We start from the raw sequence: 18,637 nt of genomic DNA on the forward strand, positions 1-18,637 counted from the left end.
GGTCCGGGAACCCTTCTGCGACTGCTGACCCGCGTGCCCCCGTCCCCTCCCCCCACTGCGGTCCCCTGTTCACCTCTCCACCCCGCTCGGACCTCTCCAGATAGAGGAAGTTGCAGCCCTGGGGGAAGAGGCTGTCGTCCCGGGTGGTTTCCGGAGAGTCACCGCCCTCGAGGATTGGGAAAACTGGGAGGGGACCACCTGCTCCCGCCACCCCTCCTGCCCTGGAGTGGCGCTTCCGCCCAGGGGTCTCCAGGGGAGTGACCACCCCCCCTTCCAGCTCTGAGTTTTCCAGGACATCTAAAACTGCCCAGAGGGAACCCTCCCAGCTCCACTTCCAGACTGCATCTGGGGAAGGATGACAGGCCCCCCAGGCACCCCGAGCCTGGGCTCAGGAGCTCCGTGTTGTACTGGGAAGGGAACCTTTCAGGAGGTGTGGTGAGCTGGGCCCAGGCAGGGTCGGCAGCAAGAGGAAGCTGCCCAGAGGCACTGCCCGCCTCCTGGGACCTGCCACTCCCAGGAAGGACCTGCACCTAGTGGGAGTGAAGATTGTGGGGGACGTGGTGATGAGCAGGGTCCCAGCCCGCCACCATTGCCCTGAGAACCACCCTGAGACCCCCCCTGCCAGCTGGGGACTGGAGGAGCCTGGCGAAGCTCTGGGAGGGAAGAGAGTAGACATAAACGAAGTCCCTCTGGCCTCAAACTGTAAGATCACATTTTGGAGTGAGCAGCTTTGGTGAGGCTCAGTGGTCTGTTCTGTGTGCAGGCAGGTCATCCCTCTTTTGGAACATAGAGTACTGAGAGCTCAGTGGGTCAAATGATTCTTTTTATTATTATTATTATTATTATTTAAATCATTTAAAAATATTTTTTTATTGATTTCAGAAAGGAAGGGAGAGGGAGAGCTAGAAACATTAATGATGAGAGAGAATCATTGATCAGCTGCCTCCTGCATACCCTACACTGGGGATTGAGCCTGAAACTCGGGCATGCGTCCTGACCAGGAATCGAACTGTGACCTCCTGGATCTTAGGTGGGTGCTCAACCACTGAGCCACAGCCAGGCACAGATCATTCTCGCTTCTCCCAGAGCTGTCCCCAGGCTGTCCCCCTGCCTGCCACAGGCTGTGAGGCCTTTAGACTGCTGCAGACCTACAGCAGTAGGTCTCCCTTTGTCCTACAGCTCCACAACCCCTTCTCTACCCCCAGGAAGTAGAAGGTGACAGGGCTCCTACTGGGAGCTCTCTGAGAGGCCTGGGTGCAGTCCCAATGGGTGCAGATAGTGACCCTCCTAGCATCCCCACTCATGGCATGCCCACTGTGTGCAGGTTGTCCCTTCCTTGCCTTAGCTAATGTTCAGTGTTGTGAGGCCAGAGCTGTTCTTATGTCCACTTTATAGACAGGAAAGTCAAGTCCTAGAGAATTTACAAGCTGTGACTCCATTTCCACCATCAAATAAGGCAGTTTGTTCGAAGGTCTCCCAGGGCCCTTCCCACTCTGAGTTCCTCCTCTTGCTGACTTTTTTTCCTGACTCAGAATAAACTGCAGGCACCTGGGAATGCTCAGGCCTGGCTAGGCCCTAATAGCAAGTGCGTCCAACAGGCTTTTTTATTGCAGAAAATCCCATCTAATCAGAACATGTCACCTCCTGCGGAAAATACTGCAGTGGATTGTGAAGAAGAAAAGCCATATTCTGACTACTCTGCCCCTACCCCCCTCCCTTCACGGTCACTCCAGCTGCACAGGCCTCCTTTCTGTTCCCGGATCTCCTGGACATACCCCAGGGTCTTTGCAGAAGCACTTCCTTCTGTCTGAAATATCCATGGCTGGCTCCTCCATTCATTTCTCAGTTCAGATATCACCTACTCAGAGAAGTCTTCCCAGAGCACCTGGACATCTCTGTCACAGTCCCTGTTCTAGTGCAGTGTTGGATGTTTATTTCTGTTCCCTCCTGAGACCATAAGCCCCCTGAGAGCTCAGGCCTTATCTGTCTAGTTCCCTGCACCTATAAGAGTCCCAGTACACCGTAGTGCTATCTGCTCATGCCTTCCTGGCCAACCAGTGGTATCTTGCTCCCCTTTTGGTAATGGCAGGCAACAAAACAGGCTAGAAAAGAGAAAATTATATCCCCAAAGATAAGTAGACCACAGGCTGACTGAACACATGGGGAGAACACCCTTCTCTTCTTACAACTCATAGAAGTACGATGAGCAAACCAAAAGAGTTATTACATAGTTGAGCTCAACTCCAAGAATAGGAAATCGGGCAACAAAGACAGTGAGGTTTCAAGGTGCTGTGCTGGGGTGGAAGGAAGAGGCCTGGGGAATCGGGACTGCCTGCGGACTGAGGCTATTACCCAGTGGGATTTGGGGGCCTCTGTGTAGAAAAAGGGCTGAAATGGAGCTGCATGCTTCCGGCAAGAGCTAGGAAAGATTGCCTGTATAAGAGCAGACTGGAAAACTATCCCATCCAAGGAAGCTTGTCATTTGTTGCCATTTGATGAAGAAAGTCACAAGACAAAACCCCCAGAAACTCAGACCTGTGCTGTGCATGGGGTGAGGGCTGAACCCTACCCTTTAATATAAGGACCACTGACCAAGAAATTAAGATAAAGTCCACCCAGGACTGGAGAAGCCTATAGACCCCATAGAGCAAATGTGAAACTGTTCTGTAAGGGCATTTCCTGAACCAGGGCACACAGATTGACAGGAAGACAGGCCCTGCTGGGCGTAGCTCGCAGACACCCACCATTTGAGGAAGCAGACACCATAGACTGGAGAATGTTCTCAGAACTGGTGCCATTAGGAAGAGACTTGAGAATATGGGTACATGTTTAAACTTGAGGGTGTGTTTGAAACTGTTTGAAGAGATAAAAGAATAGAAAATTATACAGGACAAAACAAAAAATGACTAATACAGGATGTCCAGAAATAAACAAAATATAAAGTCATTAACGGTCAATGGATGAGTTAAACACGATATAGAGATGAAGAGAAAATGGAAGGTGGATCTGAGGAAACCACAGAATGCAGCTGAGAGAAACAGTCATGTACAATAGTGCAAGAAGACCCAACATCTATATAATGGAAGTTTCAGAGGAGAGAATAGAGTGGAAGGAGGCAATGTAAAAGGGATAATGGATGAGAAATTCCAGAATTTAACAAGAAAACAAAGTTCCTTGCAGAATAAAGGGATTTGTTTAAACCCCTCTTGTCACATTGTAATGAAAATACAGACCATTAAAGAACTTAAAATTCGCCAAACCGGTTTGGCTCAGTGGATAGAGCGTCTGCCTGCGGACTGAAAGGTCCCAGGTTCGATTCCGGTCAAGGGCATGTACCTGGGTTGCGGGCACATCCCCAGTAGGAGGTGTGCAGGAGGCAGCTGGTCGATGTTTCTCTCTCATCAATGTTTCTAACTCTCTATCCCTCTCCCTTCCTCTCTGTAAAAAAATTAATAAAACATATTAAAAAAAAAAAGAACTTAAAATTTACCAGAGAATAAAATGGATTAGTATCTGTCTGATTTCAGACTTATCATCAATAATAGATGCCAGAAGACAATGGAATAATATCTTTAGTATTGAGACAGCATGAATTCAGTATCCAGATAAGCTTATTCCAGAATGAGGGCATTTTGAGGTATCTAGAGAGTTACTGCTAACAGACCCTCACAGAAAGGACTACTAAAGGATGTACTTCAGCAAGAGGGAAACTAAATCCAGAAGGAAGGACTGGGATGCAAGAATGAAGACATTAGTGACTAAGTATTGTCTGTAAATAATTAATAATAATGGGTAATTTGGGAGTGAGATTGAAGTTAAACAGTCTAAAGCCCACATGTGGTTCAGGAAGAAGAATTTAAAATTAAAGTTCAATCAAGTCAGAGGAATAACAAGGACCTTTGTTAAAGAGAAAACACAAAATAAGATAAAACAAGTTCAAATTATCTGCAATCACAGTCAATGAAATCTGTTAAATTCACTATCAGATTGGTTAAAATATTAAAAATTCAGCTATATTAGCTTATTTGTAATAGCCCCAAACTGGAAGCAACCGAAATTTCCCATAGACAGAAGAACGGATAAATTGAGGTTGATTCATACAATAAAAAACTACACAAAAAGAATGAGCTAGTGATTCACCCAAACCACATGAATGATCTTGACAACCTGTTGAGCTAAAGAAGCCAGATCTAGGGTCCCAGTGTTGACCGGCACAAGAGAGCTTTCGGGCTGATGGGAATCTTATGCCTTTATATTATACTGTATGTAAAAATTATATTTCAATATATATTGCTAGAAATTCTGGGGATGGATACACAACAGTGTAAAGGTACTTGATGCCACTGAGTTGTTTCTTGAAATTTTTATGTATATTTTACCACAATAAAAAAAAAATTACTGGGGAGAGAAGGCCCGCTGGGATCGTACAGAGCTGAAAACAAAGGGCGGGGGTAGCTGACAAGTCCTAACCAAAGAAGCATGAATGATTATCAGTATCAGACAAAAGTGAAAGGAAGGTGAAACACAGGAATAGAGACAGAACAGGAACACCATGCAACGAGGAGAGGCATCCATGGAGCAGACCCCACATCGGCTGTCAGCGGTGCAGTCTGTAAATGCAAAAACTCAACGGTGGGGTCACAGCGCTCAAGAGTGAGTGTCCAGGCCCCTCTTCCTGCCCAGGGCTGTGAGCTGGCTGTCCCCCAACCGCTCCAGGGACACGGGCCCAGCTCCACCAGCCTCTCCCCTCCCCCAGCTCACGTGCCTCTTCCTAGGGGAAAGCATCCTCCATTATCTGTGGGCGTCTGCAGCCACCTGGGTCCACTTCCTGGTTGAGGGACTCAAGGGCAGCTCTGTGGTGAATAGGTGGCCCAGCTGTGGGAGGGGGAGCACAAGGGGAGGTGGCTACAGCCGCCCGTGGGCCCCAGCCATGCAAGGATGGGGTGGGGGCATGTCTCTCCCATGGGTTAGGGCTTCTACTAACCTGCTTCTCTGCCCACAGTCCTCATCACGGGCGGCATCGTGGCCACTGCTGGCCAGTTCACCCAGTGGTACTTTGGCGCCTACTCCATGTATCCTCCCACTGTAGACCCCATGGGGCGGATGGCACTGCCAGGGGTGGCACTAGTGGGCTGCGAACAGAGATGCCACTGCCTCTGGGGGCACAGCACTTCACAGTTTGCGGACTGCTGCGCACAGTCCTGGCCCTTCAGACTCAGCAGGGTAGGCTCAGCTATAGTTTTGGAAGCCAGGGCTCAGCAGGGCATTGACTTGTCTGGCGCTGGCAGGGAGTGAGAGGTGTCAGCACCCCCAGGGATCCTCTCTGTACCCTCTTTTATCAGCCACCCTGTAGGCTGGCTGTTCCAGGTCCTCTGAAACCCAAGACAGGCATCGGGGAGGGTGGTGCAGGAGAGGCAGTGAAGTGGCCAGACCCATCGAATCCCACCTGGCTGTTCGCCCGCGATGTGGCTCTAGGCGGCTGCGGCACCCCTGTTTCTCATCAGCAGAGGGGTTCACTGTGGCGCCTCTGGCTGAGCTGGGCTGTTCCTTAACCTCAGCTTCAGTGTAGCAGGAGTGTTCGTCTGCCTGCTGGAGTATCCCCGGGGGAAGAGGAAGAAGGGCTCCACCATGGAGAGATGGTGAGTCCCCCACCTGCCGTGGGCTTCATCCCAGGACACTACGAAGCTCCAGCACCAACCCATTTATCCTCCCGGGCAAACCAAGGCTGGTGCCTGCCTGCACAGCTGCTGTGGCCCACGGTCCCTGAGGAAAGAAGCTGGGGCGCTCTGGGGCAGGGTGGGAGGTGGGGTTGCTGAGTACAACCGTCTGTCTTCCCTCCCTCACTTGGTCTAGCGGACAGAAGTACATGACGAAAGTGGTGAAGTTGTTCGGGCCCCTCACCAGGAATTACTACGTCCGGGCCTTCCTGCACCTTGTGTGAGTCCGTCCCCGCCTGCTCCTGGAGTAGATCCTCCTCCTGGCCTGGCTGCCTGGACAGGGCGCTTGGGGCAAGTGGGGTCCCTCTCAGCCCAGCTGTTTTTCCAAACAAACCCAGGTCCCAGGCTCTGCCAGAGGTTCCCCAAACCTGTACTTGTCATCTCTTGTTGAGTAACAGTTCACCCTAAACCTTAGCAACTTAAACAGGAACAGTCAGGGTTCTGGGGTAGATGGAGCTCAGCTGGTAGTTGTGCTCCCGGTGGTGACTGCAGAGGCCAGAACACTCTGTGTCCCTGCCGCTGCCGGGGCGTCCCCCCAGCATGATGGCTGGACCAAGCACAAGGGTCCCAAGATTGTTAGGGTACGAGTCAAGCAGAGGACAGCTCCAGGGACCCACACTTAAAAGCGCAGCCGTGGCAGGGCCAGGTGCTCCCTGAGTCCAGGTCATGGGGACAGCACACTTACGGTCGGTTTTGTCCTGAGATCTTACGGCCTCTGCCCAAGACCTGGACCCCCTGCAGAACCCCTGTGGCTGCTCTTCTGAGTCTCCCATCCTCTCCCTCCCCCCAGGCTGTCGGTACCAGCCGGCTTCCTGCTTGCCACCATCCTGGGGACAGCCTGCTTGGCCATAGCGAGTGGCATCTATCTGCTGGTGAGTGGTGTCTGTGGTCAGCCCTGCTGATGGTTGACACCTCAGTCCCTGCAGCCACCCGTGGGCTGAGCCAAGGCCAGGAGCCTGTGTCCTTGCTCATGCGATGGGGATGTCAGTGATGCTCCCCACCCCACCCCACAACAGGCCTGGGTGCCCTCGGGGAGGCTCCAGGCTGAGTGGGCCCCTGCCCTCCCTGGTTACCCTCCTAGGCCTCTTCCACCCTGTGTGCTGCCTGGCTTCTTGACTCAGCTTGATGGGCACGCTGGCCTGACCTCCCTGTCCTGCTCCTGGGGGTGTCTGGGAATGTGTTCCTGGAAGTGACCTCCAGGAGGTCTTTCCAAAACCCAGGGATTTCTAGCTCCCTCTTCTTTGCAGGGCCCCCCTGTCCCCTGAGAGGGGTGGGGGCTATATTGGGGATGGACCCCAGAGGCCCCCCAGGGCCCAGCCACTCTGTGTCCTGCAGGCGGCCACCCGTGGTGAGCAGTGGACTCCCATCGAGTCCAAGCCTAAGGAGCGGCCGCAGGTGGGGGGTACCATCAAGCAGCCACCCAGCAACCCCCCACCCCGGCCCCCAGCCGAGGCCCGCAAGAAGCCCAGTGAGGAGGAAGACGAGGCGGCAGCAGGCGTCTCCAGTGGCCCCCAGGAAAACCCTATCCCAGTGACCGATGAGGTTGTGTGAACTACTCCGAGTGGCTGCTGTCTCGTGTCGCTTTTCGGGGGGGGGTCCCCACCCAGACCCCAAAGGTACCTCCTTGCCTGCCCTGCGGAACCACAGGCCCTCTCTTGGTGTCATTCCCAGAAGCCTATCTTTTCTCAATGGTACTTGAAATCACAAGCATCTTTTATTCCATGAAATATAGTTTCTGAAATTCCAACTATTGTGTTTCTACTCTGGCAATGAAGTTCCCAGGCCTGGGAGGAGGGAGTGTGTGCCCCCCACCAGCTCTCCTGGATCTGCCCAGACTCACCTTCAAGAACCCCCAGTCCCACCTGAGCAGCTGAGTGAAGTGGGAAAGCAGGGGAGCAAGGGGAGGCCCCAGGGAGCCCAGCAGCCTTCACCTTGGGTGCCACCTTGCCTTCAGGTCTGCCCTCGCCTCTCCAGTCCTGAGGCTGCAAACATACACACCAGACATACCCCCCCCCCGCCCCCAGGAGGGCCTGCTGTGGTCCTCCTGGACACTGCCTGCTGCTCCCCAGCCAGGAGCCCCAAGATTTGCCTGCCTTTAGCTCACACCCCAGCCTGGAAGCCCCTTCCTCCTCGATGGGCTCTCCCCGGGCACTCACTCCCCCAAAGTCTGGAAAAGCCCTTAAACCCTTTGCCTCCTGTTTGCCCCACCTGCTCAGCAAGTCCTACTTTCAGAACTGGGGGTCTTCTAACATTCCAGGGCCAACACTCCGCTGTACCAGCCCTGCCCCAGGAAATGGCCACTCCAGCCTCCAGGACAATAAAACCACAGGCCCCCTTGACACCCCTGTATGTACTCCCACGCCCCCTTTGGGCTCTGTCTTCATAAATCTGCTTGTCGCCTCCCACTCTGCCCTGTCCCTCCAGGCAGTTTCCAGCACTGCAGTTGACCTGCTGGCACCCACTCAGAACCACAGACTCCCACAGTCTAGGACAGATACTCTACTCCCTGGCCCCAGTTACTGCCTGCTCTCGGCTTCAGCCACACTGACCACCCTGGACCCGCAGACACAGGCTGCCTTCTCAGGGCCTTGCACAGGCCATTCCCTCTGCCTGGAACACAGATCCCTGGCTGGCCATCCGGCCTTTGCCCAGGTGGCCTCCACGGCCTCCCTGACCCTCCGTTTGGAATTGCAGCCCCTGCCCCTTCCCTGCATCACTGTTCACTGAGGGAGCACTTTACTGCTTGTCCTGTGGTTGTCAGTCACCCCGTGTGTGGGCAGGCAGAGATCTGTCCGCTTTGTTCACTGCTCTGCTCCCAGGGCCCACACACAGCAGCTCAGTAAACACGTGCTGATCTCAGTCCTTCCTGGCTCTTCCCAGGCACTTTCACGCAATGGGCATTAATCAGTGGGTGGAAACCCCACGGCCCCAAGTCAGCCTTGGAGCTGGCTGGGCCTGTGCCTCACAGGCTGCCCCAGGGCCCCTTCCACAGCTGCTGAGGCCACACTCCTGGAACCTGAACTGAACGCCTCCAGCAGTAACACGCCTGAACGGGCAGATACGGGACTTGTGCAGTGAGAGCACAGGCTGGGTTGTCAGGTAGCTAGTGGGGCACCTGGCCTGGGGGTGTTGGCCTGCTTGGCTGCCCCTGGTCTGGCAGGTCACCAGTGGTGAACAGAAGCCCAAGCCTGGGACATGGGACGGCCTTTGGAGCTGCCTGGGGCTCTGCTGGGGTTGGGGAGCATGACTCAGATACCTGAAGGTGATGGCAGTCACCCAGGCTGCAAAGCCACCCCCCTGGGAGTTACCCTCAGAGATGCATGTCCCAGGGGTGGAGAGGGTGCTCACTGTCATTGCACAGGTTTGGCCATGCCTTGGGCCTGTCAGTAGAGGAGGGCCGGCCTACATCACATCAGCTGGGCTGTGGGAGTGAGGGCCATCCCCGGGCCCCAGAGCCATCGCTAGGGGGTATCGCCAGGTGGAAACTGTAGGGGCCAGCAGGGCACACCTGTGCTCCACTCTACAAACTCATTCCCCACCTGGTCGTACGTGGGGTTCCTACATAGACTTTTCTGGACACACCAGAATCGGGCCACAGGGCCATCTGGGGGCCAGGGCCAGGCAGAAGGGGTGAGGAGGCAGTTTTGTGCCGTGGATGCTGTGCTCCAGGGGGTGTTTATCATTTTAATGACACACATTTACAACAAATAGTTTTAGAAATACACGGGTGGTGGGGAAAGGAGCTTGGGGGATCCCAGAGGGACCACCAAGGTGGGGGCCATCAGAACACATTTTCTGTTGTTTTAAGAAGTTATAGAAAAGTAACATTCCTCTAGTCCACTGTGTGTGGAGAGGTAACGATGTGGAGAGGGGGCTGACTAGCTCAGGGTCACTTGGCCCTTCCCGTGCCCAATCTTCACTGTTCTTCCCTCAAACGAGAGGCGTGGAGCCCTGGTACCCGCCCAGGGACCCTGGGCAGCAGAAGCAGGGCCACCCAGGGCATATAAATAGCCAATAAATACACATAAATAGGAGGGGCCCTCTCTGCAGAGAGATCCCCACTGTCCAGTCTGGGATGTGATCCCTGCCCACAGCACAGCAGGACAGTTGAGGCCAGTGGTCACCGTACCACCCTGGGCAGGACGCAGGTGCAGCCGATGGGTACTCTGATGGACTCCGCGTGGAAGGCAAAGGCCCCGGGCGTGGGTACCCCGGATGCGTCCAGGGAGCAGGGCCGGCGGCGCAGCACCAGCAGGCTCTGGTGCAGCGGCACAGAGTTGAGCGCTGCTGTCTCGCGGCCGGTCCTGGCGCTGATGCAACCCCTGCAGAGACACTCAGCAACGGCCAGCTTCTGTGGGTAGCGGTTCTCGTCCGTGTCCACACTGCCGGGAAAGACTGGTGAGGCCCTGTTGGGAGCCTCAGCAGGCTTGCTCCTCCCTTCCTGTTGTACCCCATGACTGCCCCACACTCCCAGGCTGCTCCCAGCCTGAGTGAGAGCTGAAGCGTCAGGCTGCCAGGATCCCAGTAAGTGATGATTGCCCGTATCTCCAGTGCCCTCTCAGAGGCCTCCCTCCGTTCCGTCCTCTGAGCCCAGCCCAACCCTTGCAGGGGCTCAAGTGAGGGCCCCCGGTTTTCCTAGGGGACGCTGGTACCCAAGGTCTGAGCTAAGATCTGAGACAACAGTGGCAAGGAGGAGCTCATGGGATGGAGCCTCACCCTCTGGGACAGGGCCCTGGCTGGACAGAGGTCAGGACGCTCATCCCATTGAACTGGTGAAACAGACTCGCAGAGCCTTCCGGAAGCCAGTGCCGGAAAGGGGAGGGAGCAGCCCAACGCCCACCGTGGGGATCCAGTCCCCAGGGAGCCCAGCCCTCACCGGTATCGCCAGGGCGAGATGGAGCGCTGGTGGATGTCGGCTTCTAGCACCTCCTCAGGCTGCAGCACCGGACACTGGGTCCCAGCTGGGGGCCTCTCCTGCCACCTCCTACGGCCCACTGCCTCCAGGCTGGACACCAGGGCTACTGGCAAAGTCTGCTCCCACTTGGCAGCTCGAGCCAGCAGGTGTGCAGGAGCCTGGCCCCGGGGCAGCTCCTCGGCTGAGTAGCAGCGTGGGGTCCCATGGGTGTGGCTGTGGGGACCTCCCCAGAGTGCGGCACCGTGGTGGGCCAGGCCGGCAGATAGCCAGAGCAGAAGCAGAAGGCCAGGGAGGAGCTGGTGAAACAGGTGGTGGGCTGTCAGGGGGTGCCCAGTGAAGAAGGCACCTCGCTGCCACCCTGGCTTGCCCTGTTCTCTGTGGAAAGGTAGGGCATAGCCCACTCTCTACAGTTGGGGAAACTGAGGCCTAGAGAGGCTAGACTAGACCCTTAGCCCAAGCTCCCCAGTGGACCAGAGCTGCTGGGTCCTGGCTCCCTCCTGCCCCAAGATTTGGAGGGGCTTCCTGGACCCCATCCCAACATCATGAGCCCGGAGCTCAGGGAACTGCCAACCCTTCTGGGCCAGATGGCACCATCCAGGTGGGGGCGTGGGGAGAGACGGCTCACCATCTCCGTGGTGGCGGCTGGACTCTGAGCAGCTGGTGTGTGCTGGGTGCAGTCGCAAGCACACCTGGCTGTGGTCCTGGAGTGCACCAGGTGCTAGACCTGGCCGTGGCCAGCTGGCAGCGCCCTTTATACCTCTGGCCACACCTGGGGAAAATCCGGCACCATTGCTTCCTCCTTGGGAAGTGCCCAGCCCCAGCTTCCTTCTTCCCTCCCTGTGGGTCTCTACTGACTGTCCCCTCCTCTCAGCCCAGGGAAGGAGAAGCCCACCCCTCACTCCAGACCCCCTCTCACGTCCAATTACTCTCCCTCCTCCACTCAGAGGGACTCTGCCCCAGGCTAAGCACCTGTGGAAGGAGTTGAAAACAGGTCCTGCCTACGTAACAGTCTTGAACTTTGTGTGAAGGGTTTTGCTGAGCCTTCTGCAGCTCGCTTTGATTCCACTGGTATGTCTATATCTGGACCCGCTGACCCGGGTGCCTGGCGGAGCCTGCTCATCCCATGCTGCAGCACGCTCCTCCAGGACGGCATTCTCCTGCCGGCAGGGGACAGGAGGTTGGTTCCATTTCTCATCTAAGATGACGAAGGTCAGGCAAACACAACGCCTGTCTCTACCTGCACAGGTGGGAGAAGTTCCAGGAGAGGCTTGGGGGGCTGGGCCAGTGAACATCTTCAGGTTTCTACAGGGTGGGGCAAAGGTAGGTTTACAGTTGTAGTCAAAACATAGAGTTTATTCTTTATTCTTTATTAATTACTGCATTATTTTTCATATGAACAACTGTAAAGCTACTTTAGCCCATCTTGTATTTGGGCATCTGTTTTCTTTTTTCTTTCTTTCTTTCTTTCTTTCTCGATTATTTTTCATATGAACAATTGTAAAGCTACTTTAGCCCACCTTGTATTTGGGCATCTGTTTTCTTTTCTTTTCTTTTCTTTCTTTCTTTCTCTCTCTCTCTCTTTTCTTTCTTTCTTTCTTTCTTTCTTTCTTTCTTTCTTTCTTTTCTTTCATCTTCCTTCCTTCCTTCCTTCCTTCCTTCCTTCCTTCCTTCTTCTTAAACAAAAGTTCAAGCTAAGATGATTGAGATGGAGTGGATGAAAATGCCTTGGAAATGATTTATTATTTATTATTTATTTATTTATTTATAGAGGAAGGGAGAGAGAAGCATCGATTGGCTGCCTCGTGCACGTGGCTGAAGGGGAACGGACCCACCACCTCTTGGTGTACGGAAGGACACTCCAACCAGCAGGCACACAGGCCAGGCGTGCCTTGGAAACTGGAGTGCAGTGCACCTATGTCAGGAGGCTTTAAGTAAGGGGCTCCAGGAGCCCACCTGCATCCCACCCACTCAGTGCTGCTGGAGGGAAGAGGGGTGCTGGGGCTGCCTTGTTACCCTGAAAAGGAGTTTGGAGCCAGATCTTACAAGGTTTTGAATGGGGTTTGAACATTATCCTGGAGAGGGCTGCTGGTGTCCATGGGCACTCTCCAGGCTCAGGGCCTGTCTCTCCTGGTCTCAAATCAGAGTCTAAAATGTGCAGCTGAGGAGAGTCAGGGGTGGGGTGGGGTGTCTGTCTTTGCCTGCTGGCAGGTGCCAGAATGTACATACCATGACATTGCCATTCTCTTTACATTTGAAACTGCATAACTGATGTGGCATGAAGACCCCCGAGGGGAGGGACCGAAGGCCCCTGGTCACCCGGGCTCTCCCAGCTTCTCCATTCAGCAGTGTGTGGCTCTGGGCAAGGACTTGCTCTCTCTGGGCCTCAGTACCTGCACCTGTAAGCGGGGCTAAGCTGCCCTCTGGGGAGCAGGTGAGGATTATTCTGAATGATGAGTGAATGGATGGAGAGATGCATTGAGTCCCCCAGGATGGCCTCTCCTACAGTGCCCCTACCCATCCACCCTCTGCTTGCATGCTTCCTGCAATGGGAAGCTCACCCTCTGCATTAGTTTGCTAGGGCTGCCATAATAAAGTACCACAAACTAGGAGGCTTAAAGCAACAGAAAATTATTCTCTCACAGTTCCGGAGGCCAGAAATCCAAAATCAAAGTGTCAGCAGGTTGGTTCCTTCTGGGTTCTCAGTGAGGCTTCTTCCTGCCTCTTCCAGCTGCATGTGGCTGCTGGCGATCCTTGGAGTCCTTGGTTGGTAGACTCTGCCTTCCTGTTCACATGGCCCTCCCCCCGTGTCTGTGTCTTCTTCTCAGGACACTCAGCTAATCCAGCATGTTCTCGTTTCAGACCCATACCTCCATTATGTCTGCAAAGACCCACTTCTCCGATGAGGACACATTCCTCACAGGTTCTGGGGCTAGGACTTCAACATGTTTTTCAGGGGGACACAACTGAGCCCAGTACTCCCTCTACCAGGTCGGTTAGGTCCGGTCAAGAGAGAGACACCCTCCTGAGGGTGGACTGACCTGTCTCCCTGCTGGGGCACTTGGAGGTCTCAGAAAAATCCCAGCCCCTTCTTGCTGCCCCCAAAAGGTAGTGTGAGCCCCTTGAGGACAGGGACAATGGCCCCAACACACCCTGCCCAGGTACTTAGGTGCTCCATTAACAAAAGGGAGATAAGCCTGGACTCCCCCATGGGAAAAACAGGGTGACAATGTCCCCACATGCAGGGGCACTAGGAGGCAGGCCCGGAGCTGAGTCAGAGCCGGAGGGAGCTGAGGGAGGGAGGCCACTGGGCAGCAGCGCTCTTCCTTTGGGCTGACAAGTCCAGCTGCATTCATGCAGGTGCTCAATTAGGAAATGAAAAGGCTGTAAAACTGTTGCTTGTACCAGGCTCCTGGGTGTCCCCACCCCGAAGGAATGCATGGGTGCTTGAGTCCAGCAGGGGGAGCAGGGGGTGTCCCTGCCCAGGCCAATCTGGTAGGGTGTCTGCATTTTCTGTGTTCCTGTTTCTGTTCTGAAGAGCTGACTGGGTGGGTGGCGGGAGCTGCACTGGGTGGAGGAAACTCATCCCTGAATTCATACTCATTCTTCCTCACGTTGGGCCCGGGAACTCCCAGCACAGTTCCCCAGAGGCGTGAAGGCCGGTTTCCTGGAGGAAGTTGGCCCAGGGACTGAGAGTCAGGGGTCCAGCAACACCTGCCGAGGCCAGAAGGGCACAGGGTGGACCGGGGAGGCGCCTCATTCCTGGGCTGCTGAGGCAAGTGCAGAAGTCCCAGGTTGGGCAAGACTGGAAAGGCGCCGCCAGAGGAAGGCAGGAGGGCATCCTGAAGGGGGTGGCAGGAAGACCCCCCTCAGACCACGTCCACTGTACCACACCCCAATGGCCACACCCCCAAAAGTCCCAGAGACACACAACCAAGAGGATGGAGATGTAGGAAGAATGTGTGAGGAGATTTAGAAGGAGGAGGAGGAGGAATGGATGGAGACAGGTGCAAAGAGTCACAGACAAATCCAGGAACAGACTGGCAGAGGAAAGGCAGAGGCCAAGGCGGGAAGGCCAAAGCAGGAGACACAGGGACAGACACGCCAAGGACCTGTGCGGGCCAGTCAGTGGCCCGGGGCCCTTCCAGCCCTGACTGGACAGAAGCAGTCAAGTGGGCCTGCAAGAGGAGTCTGCTCCAGGCTCTTTGGGCTCCAGGCTTGAAGTTGTCACCTATCCTGGAGGGAGGCCCACCAGCAGGGCTCAGTTCCCTAATCTGTGAAGTGGGGGTGACAACTTTGGCCCCCCCTTCCCTGGAGGGTGTGGCGTTCCCAACCACTGAGCCCCAGGCAGCCCTGCCTGTGGTCAGTCACACAGCCCAGTTCTCTTGTTCCCACAGCACTTTGCGCTGCCAGGAATGACTCTTTACCTCATCCTTGTCCGGGGGGTGCTGTCCAGGGTGGGGAGGGGGGTCCCTGCTTGTTCACCCAGAGCCTGGTCTTCAGCCAGAGCTCCTGAGCCGCTCCTGCTGAGCGAGGATGACCCTGCTCATGGGGCTTTCAGTTGGCAGGGGATTGTCATGGGGAGTTGGCAGAGAATGGGGAGGGGGCAGGTGGAGGCCCAGGGTTTGAGGGAGCAGCAGGGGCTGGGAGATGGAAATCAAGACCTGACCCCTTCCTCGGGAAGGCCCAGTGTTAGGAGCTTCCTGCCTAGTGCTTCCTGAGTTACACTTGAGAACAGTGCTGTGGCAGCAGGCATGGAGGGATTGAGGGGATGGGGCCAGCTTGCCTGAGCTGAGAGGAAGCAGGATGAGTCAGGTCAGAGTTCCAGGAACCAAAGCAGCATGTGCAAAGGCTCTAGGGTGGGAGAAACGGCAGGCAGGCGGGAGGGGTTAGCATGTGCCGTCCCTCTGGCTGTGGAGTGAGGACTGGAGGCAAGGGGATCCACAATGTTCTGGACACTTGAGCAGACTGGTGGATAGAGATAGAACTTGAGAAACCCGTAATTATTCCCACTATTTGCATGTAACCACCTGTCAGGATCAGTCCTCACATTGCCTTGAGGGCAAAGATGCCTGAGGATCCCATCAAACAGAGGCCTCCCTTTTCTCAGCTGCCTGATCCGAAATGTTCTTTCCACTAGACCTTGGGAGAGGAAGAGTTGGCTCTGGGTGTGGTCCTCGCTCCTCCCAAGACAGCCACCTGCCCAGCCTAGCCTAGGTGAGCTCCTAGTTTAAATCTAGCTTGGGCCAAAGGGACCTAGTGCTATGGCTCCAGCCGAGGCATTAGAGGTCAGGATCAGGTCAGCCTCTTGGGACCAGAAGGGGCTGGTGGGGTGAACAAGGAGGGCTGAGGACAGACTATGTAGTGGGCTCACCTGTGGGCTCCTGGCTCAGAGGGAAGTTGCTGCCCAGCTGGATTGCAGGGCCTAGCGGCTTGGGGCACAGAACTCACAGGGACAGGCTGTCCTGGGTTCTGACTCGTGTCCTTGGAAGCTACTCATTCAGAAAATGGGAGTTCCCTTTGCACTTGGCTTTGACCTAAAGGCAAACCAAATAAGCCTTTAAAACTTGACTGAGGCTGCTGTGACGTAAGAGGTATCTGGTGTCCTGTGCTATGCGAGGGGCATAGACATGAAATGAAAACAGTACACTCAGGAGGCCTGGCTGCATGGCCAGCCCACACTAGCCCCCTCCAAGCTTTCCTGTCCAGTGTAATTGCTGTATAACTGTGGGGCGGGGCGCCGTGGAATGTACCCTGTAAGCTGGTCGCAGCTCAGACAACAGATGAGAACCCCAGGCTGCTGCCTGACACTGGCCGGCAGGGTCCTTATAGGCTGGCAAGGGACTGCCATGGAGCTGAGGAGCTGGCAGAGAATGGGGAAGGGAAGCAGAACTGGAACTGGGGGCAGCAGCGTGGGCTCTGGGGGGCATTTTGTCCACAAGTCCTTATGGTACTTGCTATATGATAACCTGAGGGTGGCAGGGCACCCGGAGGCCTATGGCACCACTTTGAGTTTAATCCCACTAGGAAGGACTCTGAGCGAGCACTCAGGTCCCCCATCCCCGCCCTGGTCGTGGCCCCACTGGGGCAGCTCCAGGCTGCGGTGGGCACTGCAAGTGCTGCTGCTCTCAGAACTGCTGGCATTTCTGCTCTGCAGTGGACGGACGGAGTGGTGTGTGGGGACTGGCTGGCGCATCTAAGGCTCTGAGTGGGGAACTGGCTTTGGGGATGGATGATACAGCCTGGCCTGAGGAGCATCCTTCCTGACTTCTGCAACCCCAGGGCCTCTACTGGGAAAGGTGTTCACAAAGCCCCACCAGAGCCAGTTCCACTGTGAAGAAGCTGAGGAACAGCACTCCCTGGGGGCCGGGGGCAGAGTGCTTGGGCTAACAGGCGAGTGAGAATTACTGTTCGGGTTGGAGGCTCCCAGGCAATGGCACAGGGGCCTCTGGTAAACTCCATGTCTTCAGCCTCCATCAGCCAGGGACCCCTTAAGAGCAGGTGGGCCCCGTGAGGTGGCCGGGCCCCGTGCTGTGGGGAGGGTAGAGGGTGTGGAGCCCAGGCACATGCAAACAGCACCACCAGGGCAAGATAACTGCTTATCAAAATATTTTTATTTTAGGAGACCCCTCAAAAAAAGACCCTCCACATTTGACAGACGCCCAACAATACCCATGGCCTTTTTTTTTTGGTCTTTTCTGTATATTTTCATTTTCAAATCAACTAAAACAATTTGATGCTTAAAATAAAAGACAGTAACTATTTCCCAGTCAGACTTTAGTCAAGAATATATATATTTTATTTTTTTATTTTTATTTTTTTGATCCTGGAGATGGGCAGGGGTGGGGAAGAGGTTGCTCAGTAGCACTAGGTGTTCCTGTCCACAGTAGGAGAGCCGTGTGGTGAGGACACGGCACACAGCAGGGCGCGAACTTGCCTGACTAACCGAGGGAGGAAGAGAAGATGGGGAAGAAAAAATGTATGGGCCGGCTGATCCGGGCATCTGGGACTTAAAATTTACATAAAACTGTGCCATGTCCTCGCTCGGTGCTGTCTGCCTGCCTGCCTGTCTCTGGCATTATGTGTGTGTGGCTTCTTTTCCAGCTGAGAAACTTTTTTTTATTTTTTAATTTTTAAAAAGAATCACAGCCAAAATAAGACATTAACTGCAAAATCCAAAATGGCTGCGCTTACCCTATTTATAAAAACACATAGTCTTTGCCTCTGGCAGGGGAGCTGAGCCCGCGGGGCCCATTACACTTTCCCGGGAATCTTGGCCCGCTTGCGAGCAATGGCGTCCTCCACGGCTTTGAGCTGTTTTAGGAGCTCCTCCCGCCTCGACAGCGTGCTGGCCTTCCCTGATTTGGTGCCCGTGGAGGCAGCGGTGCCGGCGTCTGAGGCTTTACCAGGCACACTTGTGACCTTGCTGGAGCTCTTGGACTGGGGCGACAGTTGACGCTTCCTGCGAGGGTGGGGAGGTTGTTAGAAGGGTCCAAGTGCCTGTTCCTCTCTGAGCTTCCTGCCAGGCAGGGGACACGAGGCCCAGTCTGGGGGCCTGGACCCTGTAAGCTGTACCCGCCAGGCAGAAGGCACCCTCTACCCAGTGAATGGTCGAGAAGTGTCCAGGGTCAAGCTAAGCATCCTGCTGACCTGCCCCGTCCTGCTTCGGGACCTTGTATGCGACCTCCTGCTGTGGTGCGGTGAAACCCCCGAGGCCTTGAGGCCCAGATGTGTGTGGAGGGTTGTACAGCTCTCTGTGCCCGCCCTCCCCATGTCCTCCCCACCCAACCCTTGATCTTGAACTGCATGGTGTAGGGGCACAGGGACTCAGAGCCGACTTCCAAGGGAAAAGAAAATTACTCCTACTTCCTATGCCTGAAATGGAAGGTACAAAAGAGCTGTGACCATCTGCACCCAAAACTGGCCCCCCACCTCAGGCTGTGAGCTGAGTGCCTTAGGCTGCTCCTCATTCCAGGGCCCAATTGGGGGGGTGGTGGTGTAGAGTGAG

At 55.1% G+C, this 18,637-nt stretch overlaps 3 protein-coding genes across 3 annotated transcripts in view; 1 reads left to right on the forward strand and 2 right to left on the reverse strand.

The window, feature by feature from the left end:
* Positions 1–3,515: 3,515 nt before the first annotated feature.
* LOC102760442 (cytochrome b-245 light chain) lies at positions 3,516–7,464 on the forward strand. The gene is made up of 6 exons (XM_006762277.2): positions 3,516–4,653; positions 5,003–5,072; positions 5,565–5,639; positions 5,854–5,937; positions 6,508–6,589; positions 7,053–7,464. The coding sequence occupies exons 1-6, from the start codon at positions 4,617–4,619 to the stop codon at positions 7,266–7,268; spliced, it is 564 nt and encodes a 187-aa protein (XP_006762340.2). The 5' UTR covers positions 3,516–4,616; the 3' UTR covers positions 7,269–7,464.
* A 1,917-nt stretch (positions 7,465–9,381) lies between these two features.
* Positions 9,382–12,013, reverse strand: IL17C (interleukin 17C). The gene is made up of 3 exons (XM_015562966.1): positions 11,258–12,013; positions 10,594–10,928; positions 9,382–10,099 (listed from the first exon to the last, which is right to left on the reverse strand). Exons 1-3 carry the CDS (start codon positions 11,258–11,260, stop codon positions 9,838–9,840), a joined length of 600 nt encoding a protein of 199 aa, XP_015418452.1. The 5' UTR covers positions 11,261–12,013; the 3' UTR covers positions 9,382–9,837.
* Positions 12,014–17,759: 5,746 nt separating this feature from the next.
* ZC3H18 (zinc finger CCCH-type containing 18) overlaps positions 17,760–18,637 on the reverse strand; it is a 61,953-nt gene continuing 61,075 nt past the window's right edge. The window contains exon 19 of the mRNA XM_015562928.1: positions 17,760–18,091. Coding sequence (XP_015418414.1) covers positions 17,884–18,091 — 208 coding nt within the window. The 3' untranslated portion in view covers positions 17,760–17,883. The remainder of the gene's footprint in view (positions 18,092–18,637) is intronic.

The sequence above is a fragment of the Myotis davidii genome, unplaced genomic scaffold (genome assembly GCF_000327345.1).
Source record: "Myotis davidii unplaced genomic scaffold, ASM32734v1 scaffold77, whole genome shotgun sequence".
NCBI classification, from domain to species: domain Eukaryota; kingdom Metazoa; phylum Chordata; class Mammalia; order Chiroptera; family Vespertilionidae; genus Myotis; species Myotis davidii.